Below are 12980 nucleotides of genomic sequence, written 5' to 3' on the forward strand. Positions count from 1 at the left end.
TAGCCCCAGCCCTCTTTCCTGCCTATGCAGGGGGTCGGACTCGATGATCTATTGAGGTCCCTTCCGACCCTAACATCTATGAATCTATGAATTCCAGATTCTGGCAACCCTTACTGTGAAGAAGTTCTTCCTAATGTCCAACCTAAATCTGCTCTCCGTCAATTTGTGGCCATTGTTCCTAGTTACTCCAGGGGGTGCCCTAGTAAATAGAGCATCTCCTATTCCCTACTGCCCTCCCCTGATGAATTTATAGGCAGCCACAAGATCTCTTCAGCTGAGAGGTGATCTAGGTCCCTCAGTCTCTCCTCGTAGGGCCTTGCCTGCAGGCCTCTGACCATACAAGTGGCCTCCTCTGAACCCTCTCAAGATTCTCCGCATCCCTCTTGAAGTGCGGTGCCCAAAACTGAACACAGTACTCCAACTCCATAGAGGGGAAGAATCACCTCCCTGGACTTGTTCGTCATGCATCTGACAATGCATGATAAAGTGTGGTTAGCCTTGTTGATCACTGGCACACTGATGACACATGTTCATCTTGGAATCAACTATGACTCCAAGATCCCTTTCCACTGCTGTGCTGCTGAGAAGGTCATCCCCCAGCCTGTAAGTGAATTGGTGGTTCTTTTTGCCCAGGTGCAGCACTTTGCACTTGTCTTTGTTGAACTGCATCCTATTTCATTCTGCCCATTTTTCCAACCTGTCCAGATCCATCCGGATCTGTTCGCTATCCTCTGGTGTGTTAACTTTGCCCCATAATTTAGTATCATCTGCGAACTTGGACAGGGTGCTCTTTATGCCCTCATCCTAGTCACTGATGAAGACCTCCTTTACTAGGAACCTCCTACCCAGGATCAAGAGCTTGACCAGGAGTTTGCCAGGGAATTGGCTGAGGTCACATGCTCCCGGTGCATGGTTGTCATGGGAGACTTCAACTACCCAGACATCTCATGGGAAGAGCACTCAGCCAAATCCGAATGGTCGCAAAGCTTCCTCTTGTGCGTGGAGGAGCTTTATCTGATTCAAGAAGTCTACAGGCTGACGAGAGGAAGAGCACTGCTCAACTTGGTACTGGCAACGGGGGATGATCTAATCAGCAACCTAACAATCAAAGGGAAACTGGGTGACAGTGACCACGAGCTGATCACCTTCACCATCTGCTGTAAAGCTGGCAAGACAGTCAGCAATACAGAAGTCCTTGACTTCAAGAAAGCTCACTTTGACAACCTCAGGAGGCTTGTCATTGAGGCCCTAAGGGACCACGACCCAAGGGAGAGGGGAGTACAGGATAAATGGTTGCTCCTCAAGGGAGCGATCCTAGATGCACAAGCAAAGTCTATCCCGTCTCAGAGGAAAGGCAGCAAAAGGGCACAGCAGCCCCCTTGGCTCTCCAGGGAACTAGCATACCTTCTGCATCTAAAAAAAAAGACCTACAAAAGATGGAGGACTGAATCCACCTCCAAGGAGGAATACACTGCACTGGTCCAGACCTGCAGGGAGCGAACCAGGAAAGCCAAGGCTGCAACTGAACTCCAACTAGCTACAAGTATCAAGGACAATAAAAAGTCCTTTTTTAGATATGTGGGAAGCCAGAGGAAAAGCAAGGGTAATGTTGGACCCCTGCTAAACCAGATGGGACAACTGATAACCAACGCCCAGGAAAAAGCCAACTTGCTAAGTGGGTACTTTGCGTCGGTTGTTTACCAGTCCCAAGGGACGCCCCTGCCCATTATGGGATGGAAAGGCCCGGGTGAGGGAGATTCCTTACCCTCCATCAATGCTGATCTTGTGAAGGAACACCTTGAGAGGCTGGACACCTTCAAGTCAGCTGGCCCTGACAGTTTACACCCCACGGTACTCGAGGAGCTGGCAAGCATCATAGCTCAGCCCCTGACACAGATCTTCAAGAACTCCTGGCACTCTGGTGAAATGCCCGAAGACTGGAAGAAGGCCAACATGGAGAATTGATGTCATATATCTTGACTTTAAAAAAGCCTTCAATCTGGTATCCCATGATCACCTCTTAGCAAAACTGGCCAACTGCAGCCTTGGCTTCACCACGATCCGCTGGCTAGGGAATTGGCTCCGTGGTCGGACCCAGAGGGTGGTGGTTGATGGAAGTCAATTGTCGTGGTGCCCTGTAACCAGTGGGGTCCCTCAAGGCTCTGTCCTTGGGCCTATACTATTCAACATTTTCATTAATGATTGTGGACATTGGTGTCAGAAGCAGACTGGCCAAGTTCACTGATGACACCAAACTCTGGGGTAAAGCATCCACACCTGAGGACAGGAGGGTGATCCAGGCAGACCTTGATAGGCTCAGGAAATGGGTGGACAAGAACCTGATGATGTTTAATACCAAAATGCAAGATTCTCCACCTTAGGAAGAAAAACCCGCAACATGCTTATAGGCTCGGCAGTGTTACGCTGGCTAGCACTATGGACGAAAGGGACTTGGGGGTCATGATTGACCACAAGATGAACATGAGCCATCAATGTGATGCTGCAGCTAGTAAAGCGAGCAAAACACTGTTTTGCATCTGTAGATGCTTCTCAAGCAAATCCCAGGACGTCATTCTCCCGTTGTACTCGGCCTTGGTGAGGCTGCAGCTGGAGTACTGCATCCAGTTTTGGGCTCCACAATTCGAAAAGGATGTGGAGAAGCTTGAGAGAGTGCAGAGGAGAGCCATGCACATGATCAGAGGTCAGGAAAAAAGACCTTATGATGAGAGGCTGAGAGCCGTGGGACTCTTCAGCCTAGAAAAGCACAGGCTCAGAGGTGATCTGGTGGCTGCCTATAAGTTTATAAAGGGTGGTCACCAGGATCTGGGGGAACACCTGTTCACCAGAGCGCCCCAAGGGATGACACGGTCGAACAGTCACAAACCCCTCCATGACCGTTTCAGGCTGGACATAAGGAAGAACTTCTTTACTGTCTGCACCCCCAAGGTCTAGAATAAACTGCCGGCAGAGGTGGTTCAAGCACCTACTTTGAACGCCTTCAAGAGAAATTTGGATGTTTATCTTGCTGGGATCCTATGACCCCTGCTGACTTCCTGCCCCTGAGGCAGAGGGCTGGACTTGAAGATCTTCCAAGGTCCCATCCAGCCCTAATGTCTATGAAATCTATGAAGACATTGAATAGCACCGGTCCAAGGACCAAGCCTTGGGGGACCCCACTGCCCACATCTTTCCAAGTCGATATTGAACTGTCCACCCCGGCTCTCTGGCTGCAACTCCTAAGCCAATTTGCCACCCACCTGACCGTGTAATCATCTACATCATAGCCTGTCAGTTTATTTACAAGAATGGAATGCGATACCTTATCAAAGGCCTTCTCAAAGTCTAGGTAGATGACATCTATCTTGACTCCTGCGTCTAAGCATTTTCTGACCTGGTCATAAAAAGAAACAAAGTTAGTCAGGCAGGATCTACTTGCAATGAACCCGTGGTGATTTCCTTTCAGCATTATTTCCCCTGCTAGGCTCCCACAAATGTGATCCTTAATGATTTTTTCCAGAGTTTTCCCAAGGATAGAGGTGAGACTAACTGGCCTATAGTTTCCTGGATCCTCCTCCCTCCCCTTCTTGAAAATAGGGACCATATTGGCCCTTTTCCAGTCCTCTGGGACCTGACCGGAGCACCATGAGTGCTCAAACAGCTGTGCCAGTAGCTCTGCTATGACAATGACCAATTCCTTCAGCACCCTTGGATGAAGAGTTGGTCAGATATTTGCCAGCGAAACAAAATTTCATTGGAAAATACTAATTTGTGGAACCCAGTATGTTTCTCCTAAAATATCTTGTTCAACAAACTTGCTGATCTTTGCCTAGATTCTCAGCAGATTGTCCCAGAGCTGGGGCAGGCAGGCATGCCACAGCCTCCAGGCTGTCTGCTGAAGATCTGGGAACCTGACAGTTTTGAGAAGCTACAAGTCTAACAAAAGCACACCTCCTCGCTCCTCGTGGCCAGAAGCCCTGAGAGCCCTAGCTTGAGCCTGGAAACCTAATCTAAACCAAAACCTAGTTTAACAAAACCCCCTGAAACTTACCACAATTAAGAAATCAGTTTCTCTGACACTTTTTATCTTACCCTAGGGATAATCTAACACTGCATTAAGATTCCTTTCAACTGATTTTGAAAGGCAAGACTACACCAATAAAATGCTCATGTTCAAATATCCCTGCCATTGATTTTGTCATTCATATACAACACCAATCTTACTATACTTTGGCTTGGCCACTGATATCATTGGCAACTCAGTTAACTTCTCATGCCAAGATTTCCATTCAGTTTATTCCTACAGCAGTTATGCATCTTTCTAGCAGAAGGCATTGAGAAGAACACAAAGGCCTTAAAGTTGTGGACCAAAGTATATAGTGGCCTTGATCTTGCACCCATCTTCATAGTGCAAAAACAAACCCGTGTTCTTCAAACCTTTGGAAAATTTGATACAAGGAAGAAGATAAAAATAGATTACCTTAAGTGGAGCAGGGAAGTTACTGGAATGCTCTGTGTATGCAACAAATATGTGCTAGATGTTGGGGCAACCTAATATAATAAAGGTTAAGGGTGGACCCAGAAGGGTGCAGTGGTGCAGATGCACACCCCTTTCAGTCAACAATGCAGTGGAAGCCACAGCCAGGGACTTTTTAAAAGTCTCTGAATTAGGTAAGAATCCCCTCTATTTTCAATGGCACCTCCACTCCCCTTCTGCCAACCCTCCCTTACCCATCACTGCTGCTGTCCCTGACTGCCCTGGGAGTGGGGCTGAGCTGAAGGGAGGCTCCAGAACCTTTCCTGCCTGCTCTGTCTAGGGAGCTGGGCTCAGATGGGAACAGCAGCAGCAACAGACAGGTTCCTCCTCTTGGCATGGTGCCCCCACGTGTTCCCTACTCAGGAGCAGGCGCAGGTTAAGGGAACTCTCCTGCTGTCACCAATGCTGTCTCTTCCCAAGCCTGGCTCCATGTGCAGACTGGCTGGCATGGGACAGGAGTGGCTCTGGAGCCTCTGCTCCCCCCAGGTCACCTGGAGACAGCTGCAATGGTGGGCATGGGAGCAGGGAAATGGGAGGGAATGGGGACATGCCACTGCACATACAGAGGAGAGGAGGGAGGAGGGAATATTGTTACCTGATTGAGGAACTTTAAAAAAAGACCCAGTTGCTGCTTCTATGGCAAAGCTTACCCTTGGAGAGGATGGTGAATGGAGGAGGGCTGTCATTTTTCCTATGGTTTAATAGGTTAATTTTAAAGCTTCTAAAAATGAATCAGCATTCTCCTGTAGCATTCTAATGTCTTTTGCTGTGGGAAGACTCAAATTGTCCACATTTCACCCATTCCTGATAAGATGATTTTTGCCCTACATCTGATGCAGCCAGATTTGGACAGTGCATTGTATTTGTTTGTTCCTACTTGTTTCTGAAACCCAGAAAAGTATTTCTTGGTGCTGACACCACTGATCTCTGCTGAAACCACCAGGCTCATGATGCATTACAGTTTGTTTAGCATCCCTGTTTCTATATTGCAACTCCCATCCCATGGAGTATTGTTTTTCTTCCTTTGAATAGCAACAAAAGACATTTAAAAAAATAATTTTAGGAGTCTGAATGGCTTTATACACCTATGTGCTAGCTCTCCATTGCCTTTCAACTTCACACAGAACGCTACCATACAAGACAAGATACCCCAGCCACCAGCTTTCATGGTATGCATGCCACTTCTGGAAATAAGGGAGAGAAGCTACCTTAGAACACTGAAGTATACTCACAACAGCTCAGCAAAGGGCAGCACTTACGTCCACTCTAAGGCTTGTGCAGAGTGGGAGCGAGTAGATGGGGTCATGCCTTCTGGCAGCACAGAGGAAGCCAAGTCAGGCACCAAATGGTCCCAGTGCAGAAGAGGTATAACTCTAGTCATGCTTGTCTCATGCTTTCCATCTACCTGCAGCAGAGGTCCAGCACATTTGTGCTTTATTGTTTACTGTCCTACTTTCAGATAGACCAGTCCTGGACATTGTATGTGATCAGTATGAAGCAGACATACAAAAATGGAAAGGTGAGAGAGGGCTTAGGGGAAAATTAAGGGTACAGGCTCTTTCCCTTCTCAGTCACAGATCAAAACTCAAGGCTGCTTGGTAACTCTCCCCCCCACTCCCCAAACTGATGCCTGTTCAGAAGGGGTTTGAATCTACATCTCTTTGACTCTCTAGCAGAGTGCTCTAATCACCATGCCACAAGTTAAGCATTTTCTAAACACTTCTCTAGTGTTCTCTTTGAAGCTGGTTTCCAGAATGCCAAGAGAGGGAGCTATGTGGAACCAAAGGAAGTGAAAAAGCCAAAAGTTGTATGGCTCAGTAAGATGGCTATGACCCTGCATAAGACAAGGTCCTAAATTCTAGCCTGCATTCTTGCTTCCCAGTGGGGGGTGAAACTTCCCCACTTACACAGCTCTCCAATTACTATAAATGCAGGGTACAGTGGCTCAGGTTCAAAAGCAGCACTGGAGAAGGGATTGGTTAATGACAAACTTGTGGCATGACTGGTTGAATACGGTGCCAAAAAATCAGAGAAATGCAGGTTCAGCCTGGCTCTGGATAAGATGGGCTCCTGTCCCTTGGGCGAGGGCCCAAGCCACCCAGGTACTAAGACTAAAGCATAGGAGGGTTGTCTTCCTCCTCCATCCCTCCACCTGGGTTTAGCTCAGTTACACACCTACACATATGTGCCCAGCCAGCACATAGCCTGCTGACCATACTCACTCTATATATGTCCACAGTGCAGGGTAAGTGCTAAAAACACCAAGATGTGAGACTGGAAAACAGATATTTACATGCACAAAAGGAAATAACATTCTGCCCCAAAACAACTGTGCAGAACATGGAAACATTCTGAATTATTCTTATGAAAAAATATGCACAGAGAGCAACAACTAAACCAATTAATCTCAACCAGGGTGGCATCCTGGGGTGTCTTGAGATCCTTTCAAGAGTGCTGTGGGGTGCTGCAGTATGCTAGCATTATTAGTTGTCCAAACATCATTCACAAAACAAACCTAGAGATTGCAAATAGAAATGCATAATATTAAAAACACTCTGACCTATTGTGGTCAGAAACACCTAGAAAGACATTATGTATAAGATGCAATTAACCTGTTAATTGCATCTTAATTAGTAACCCGGCCACATGTTCAGGCAATTAATGGCACCACAAAACCAGCCATTAAATGTGTGTAATATTCTGTGGCTGTTTTCCATCACATATTAAATTGAATGTATGGCAGCATCTTCCACCATGAAGCCTGATGCCAGCTGCATGGAAAGGCTTGGTACAGCTCCCCTAGCCCTGGGACTGCCCTTGAGTCTCCAGTGGCTCCACTGTGGTCCCAAGGGTTAGACCAACAATCAGCAGAGTCTGGAACTGGCTCCAGTGTGGTCCTAAGGCTGATTGTTGGTCAGCCTTGGAACCACACTGGAGTCAGCAGGGACGACTGAACACCACTGGAGTCACCAGGAACGACTGATGAGGTTTCAGGGCTGGGACTGATTGTGGGTCCCATCCCCAGGACCACACTGGATCACCAGGCAACTGGTTTTCAACCTGCCAGTACAAGGCAAGCCCAGGATCATGATCCCAGGGTCCCCTTACACTGGCAAGTGGTAGTGGCATGATTGGTATCTGATCCCCAATCCTACATGTGGCATGGCAGAAGGTGCAGTTGCTGAAATCAGAGAACAGATCCCATCGCACCATTAAATGAATGTGAGCCAGGGGCCTGTTTGCAACAGAAGAATTGCTCCATTATTTTTCTGTGGTCAAACCATGAGTAAAAACTAAGAGTTAGCATTTTCTAAGGGGTTCCTTGCATCTAATGAAGGGTGCCTTGAGTCTAAAAAAGTTGAGAGCCACTGAACTAGACAAGGGGACTCCTACAGCTTTCCTCTATAACAGGGTCTGGCAGGGAAGAAAGCTCACATTAATTTAGCATGTCTGTGACTGGAAATAAAGATCTGAGGCATAAGCAGACTGCAATAGCAGTGCAGAATCTGAATCCAGGCCTGTTAGGCAAGAGAGACAGGTAGTACTACAAGTATATACAGACCTATCAGCTTTGCTTCACCACGCTAAGTTAGGAACTCTCCATTTTCCAGCTGACTAACGCTATTATGTTTTGAAAAAGCTGTTCTGTGCTGCTGAAAATTTGCTGATTGCCCAGCTCTCAGAGCAGGTAAGTCTCCAAAAAGGTTGCTAACTTCATTCAGACACACTGGAAGAGCTACAGTCAAGGATCTGATCTTAGCACAAGAAAGCTGTAGTAAAAATTGGAGGCCTACCACAAGGAAGGGGAAGTCCCAAAAAGACTAAGAGGGCGTGTCTACACCAGACGCTTTACTGCACAGTAGAACTAATTACTGCAGAGTAAGCATCTACATGTCTACATGTTCAGATGCTTACCGCACAGTAACTGGCTCTAATCATGAGTAAATGTGCTACCTGAAAATGTAAGTAGCAAATTTACTTGAGATTAGTAACTGTGCAGTAGACTCCTGACCATGAGCAAATGTGCTTCTGGTCAGCTGGGCAGCAGGGAGTGGGAGACTGCTCCCTGTCCCCCGGAAGCAGCCTGCTGCCTGGGCACAGGGACAATGTCCCCCGGCTTCGCAGGGAGGTTCCAGACTCCGCTCTGCCGTCGCAGGCCCAGCGCTGGGAGAGCCTTATCTCCCAGCCCAGCCCAGGTCCTGTGACTGTGGGGCTTGGGCTCAGAAATAAGGATTTCCCAGCACCAACCCCACTTACCAAGGAGCTGGCCAGGCTGGAAGATAAGGATCTCCCAGCTCAGGTCCCGCCATTGTGGGGCTGAGGCTAGGAGGTAAGGATTTCCCAGCCCCTGCTCCCTGATTGTGGAGTGGGGGCTGGGAGCTCCCTGTTGGTGTGCGATGGGGAGCCTGTTTCCTGCCCAGCTCCATGATTATGGGGCAGGGAACAAGCTCCCCAGTATGTTTCCCACCCAGCTTTGTGATTAAAGAGCTGGGCAGGTAACAAGATCTCCAGCCACTGCCCTGCAATTGCAAAGCAGGGTCTGCAAACTGTCCCGGTCAAGGGCAGATCCAAGCCCTGTGCCCCAATCGGGCAATCAAGGCATGGGGCTTGGAAAGACCTGCAAGAGCATGAAGGGGGACATTGTCCCCGCCCTGGCAGCAGGCAGCCCCAATGTCCCAGGCCCCTCCAGGAGACAGCTGTCTCCTGGCCCAGTATTCCCTGCCAGCCCCTGGGCTAGCACCCCAGGGGAGCCTAGAGCTCCTCCTGGCTGCTGCAGGGGGGCAGGGAAGGGCCAGCAGGAGGCAGAAGCAGATTACTGCCATGAGCAGCCAATCTGCTCCTGACACCCTGCACATGTAGAAACCTATCCAGGAGCATTTACTCGCAAGTAAACTGCTCCCAGATCAAATGCACATATAGACGCACCCAGAGAGGCCATACCTTATCATCCTCTATGCCACTCTTGGAGGCTAAAACCTGGGATTCCCGTTATTCCACTGAGTTTCCTTTTACTCAAGCCAATGAGCCAACATGTCCCAATTAATGTATAGGACCACAGGACTGCAAGGGACCTCCTGGGTAATTGAGTATAGTCTCAGACTATCCAGTATTCCATTGTCTTCATTCTCCTCGCCCAAATGCTCCTCCACAATCCCATGTTTAAGTCTGCTTCACACTGATAAATAAGCAGCTACATTATGTAATCCTTCTCATAAAAGGATCAAACCCCATCTTAAAGCTAGCCTATTTTCCACCCATTACTCCTACTGGAAGGCTTCTCTAGAACCTCATTCCTGGGTGGTTGGAAACCCACTTCTAATTTCCACCTTAAATGTATTCATACTCAACTTACACCCATTGGTTTTTGTGCCAACTTCATCCATTCATTTCAGTTCTTTTTCCCCCATCCAGTCTTTCCCCCTTCGCTTTACTATTTAAGAACACAAACTTTTCCAGGATTCTCTTGTGAAACTTCATTCCCTTTCTCTTTTAGTTGCTTACATTATTAGGATCCATGAAAAGTGGCTAGAAACAGCCCTAGGAAGTCTAGACATTAATAACTGCAGTGCAATCTTTGACCTCTCCTTTTATATGAGCTTGAATCCTGAGCGCTGACAAAGGTAAATGGATAAAAGGCTGCAAGTGTTTGAAAAAAACAGTGCTAAGGAAAATACTTGATACAGTACAAAAAAAGCATATGGAGGAGAAGACACAATCAAGAACTTCTGGACCCTTGCAAAAGACCTGATGTCTTGAGCAAGATAAGAGTGCAGAGAATAAAATGGGCTGGACATACCATGAAAACCAATGAGAGAAGGCATATGAGGAAGAATTTGGAGGTGGAGGGTATCAGACCTTGAGGTAGACAAAGGCAATGATGGGAAGATAATGTAAAAACTAGTCTGGAAGGAACAAAAAGTTACTGCAAGGTGGAAGAAGACTGTGTGAGTTAGGAGGAAGTGAAAGTCAGTTGAAGGCCTTCAGTGCACCCAGGTGTGAAAGAGCCAGAAGTGCACAGGCCTGGGGCAGACCTGTCGGGGCAGGGGAGTGCACTGGTGCAGGCGGGGGAAAAACCATGCCCACTAAGGTGGTTTTCCTAGTTGTAGGGGAAAACCACTTCCTTGACACTGAGGTCATGTATCCTTAGCCTCCCACTTAAGATCTTGGCTTTATGCCAACTGTACGGAAATGGAAGACTTCTCCCTAGCTTGTGCTTGGGGCCAGGGCAAGCAAAACTAGGCTGAGGGCAAGCAAAAGTTGAGGCATCTGAAACCCACGCCTCCGGGCTTGGGGCTGCACACAGGACGCCTGCTAAATGATTTGGAAGCATCTGAAGCACCAGGTGGGGGTGGAGGATGTTTGGGGTAGTAGGGCCACATATGGTTCTTGAATAAGTCCCGGATTTGGAATTGGTTTGGCTGATCTGACTGGGGACACAACATTTTTTTTTTTTTTAATCTTTACTTTTTAAGGAAAAAGTTGCACCCCCTTTGATTCCTGCTCCACCCAAAATGTGAAACCAAGGGGCTGGCAGAGGCAGCAGCGTTTCTGCTCAGGCAGCAGGGACAGTGTCAGCTGAACGCCAGGCTCCTTGAAGTCTACCCCGGCCCCTCTGGGCTCTTCATTCCGCGGGTCTTACGGATCCGTCTGCTTTTCAAAGGGCTTAAAGTTCCGCTACCCAAGCTGCCCCTCCCTGTTCCCGGCTCCGCTTTCCCAGCCCCGCAGACCGCTTTCCACTCCTTCCAAGGAAATGTTTGTTTTTTGCTCCCATCTGAAGACGAGTAACGCGGCCCCAGGCGCCTTATTCAAACTTGTAGTTTATTTTTACCTGGAGAAAACCGCGCGCTACGAGCAAGGCACAACGCAGCTCCCCGCTGCGATCTGCGCCAGCCCAAGCCAGGGGAGTGCGGCGGGGGCACGCGTCCGCTCCCCGCCCGCCGCTCCGCCCCCCAGCCAATAGCGCGGCTGCATGCAAATTGAGACGAGCGAGGCGGGTGGCGATTGGCCGAGCTGTTTGTAGAGTCACAATGCCCCGCGCTGGGAGGGAGGGAGAGCCTGGCGGGGCCGGGCCATGCTGTGGGCGCTGTGGCGGCGCTGGGAGGCCTACAAGTACCGCTTCGTGCCGCGCAGCCCGGCACCGCCGCGGGCTCCTCGGGGCTCTTGGGCAATGGGCGCGTTCCTTGTCGCTGCGCGGGCGGGGAGGAGCGAGGGGCCCAGGCCTGCAGCTCCCAGGGCCCGCCCGGCCGCGGCCCAGCTGCGCGGTTGGGCCGGCAGAGCAGGAGCACTTGTCCGGGCGGGCTCTTGTCGGGCCCGTGCGTGGGCGGGATGACGTCGGGCACGTTTCCGAGTGCGAGCCGAGACGGCGGAGTAACGTCTGGCATCGGAAAGCGTCTGCCTCCATCGCCGCTGCACAGCGGGTGCAGTCTCACCCGGAGAAGCCCTCGCCTTGGTTTAACTGGGGATGGCCTCGAGAGATCAGCTCCTCTGACCCCTTATCTGTCGGCTGAGTAATGCCACTAGCAGCGCTCGGGCTTTTCCTTTCTTGGGTGCAGCTTTCTGTGGGTGTGTCTACACGTGCATTAACCTGCCTAGATAGAGTACCTCCAATGTGAGGTGGTACATTAATGCACATTAGGCTGCCCTAATATTCAGTAGCAAAATTGCATGTTTTTTTCTAGTGACACTTAATGCGCAGTAGACTATTTAACTGTGCGTTAGTGTAGTGTCATGGTTTTTATGTGATGCTTTGTAGATGTGCCCAGTGTGTAGGATTGTGTTTCTAACTAGCAGTGTTGCTGCAGGCCGTTTCCCTTGGGCTTCTGCTCCAAGATCTGTATACTACCTCCTATCCTTGATTGGTGAAATGTTTAAACCTTCAAAAGTGGTGCTTGTACTTTCTACAGTCTGGGGAACGGCTTCCCAAGGGAAGTGGTGATGGCTCTCTTGTTTGAGCCACGAAAACTAGACTGAGCAAAGCATTTGATAGTGTACTGTAGGGAACAGGTCTCTGTTGGCAAGGATTTGGATTAGATGGCCAAGCAGGTCTTTTTCACCTCTAATTTCTGTAATAACTAACAGATGCCCCAGAGTAAATACAACAGGAAGCTGATTCTCTGGGCTGTAGTGGAATTAATAAATATATCTTGAGTTTAATTCTTGTGGTTTAATGATCTCAGCAGAGCTCTTCTACTGAATCAGCCCTATTGTAACTCAGCGGCCACATGTTATTCTTTTCTCGTGTATGTATGCAGCATGTCTTGGCTGCTGAAATAAAGGAAGTATAGCTTTGTGGAAACATCAGACAGATCTTCCCTCATTCTGAAGAAAGGGGTGGTATTGCTACTATCACTCAGCAATCTCAATTTTGATCTAGCTTCTAAACCTCTTTTTACGAAGGGCTCACATGAGCAGCTATGTATTTTTAGTCTTTCTGCCATCAGGAATG

The 12980-nt window shown here is 48.8% G+C and overlaps 1 protein-coding gene across 7 annotated transcripts in view; it reads left to right on the top strand.

Annotated features, from left to right (window-relative positions):
- SETD9 (SET domain containing 9) overlaps positions 1-12980 on the top strand; it is a 24043-nt gene that overhangs the window by 1827 nt on the left and 9236 nt on the right. The window contains exon 1 of one of the 7 annotated variants that reach the window (XM_025201176.1): positions 11675-12042. The exons of 1 other annotated variant lie outside the window; for it this stretch is intronic. In XM_025201176.1, the coding sequence (XP_025056961.1) occupies positions 11861-12042 (182 nt within the window). In that variant the 5' untranslated portion in view covers positions 11675-11860. Of the gene's footprint in view, positions 1-11674; positions 12098-12980 lie in introns of those variants that run through there. 5 more of the 7 variants (XM_025201177.1, XM_025201173.1, XM_025201174.1 and 2 more) reach the window with 5 other exon arrangements.

This window comes from Alligator sinensis, unplaced genomic scaffold (assembly GCF_000455745.1).
Source record: "Alligator sinensis unplaced genomic scaffold, ASM45574v1 scaffold123_1, whole genome shotgun sequence".
In the NCBI taxonomy this organism is placed as follows: domain Eukaryota; kingdom Metazoa; phylum Chordata; order Crocodylia; family Alligatoridae; genus Alligator; species Alligator sinensis.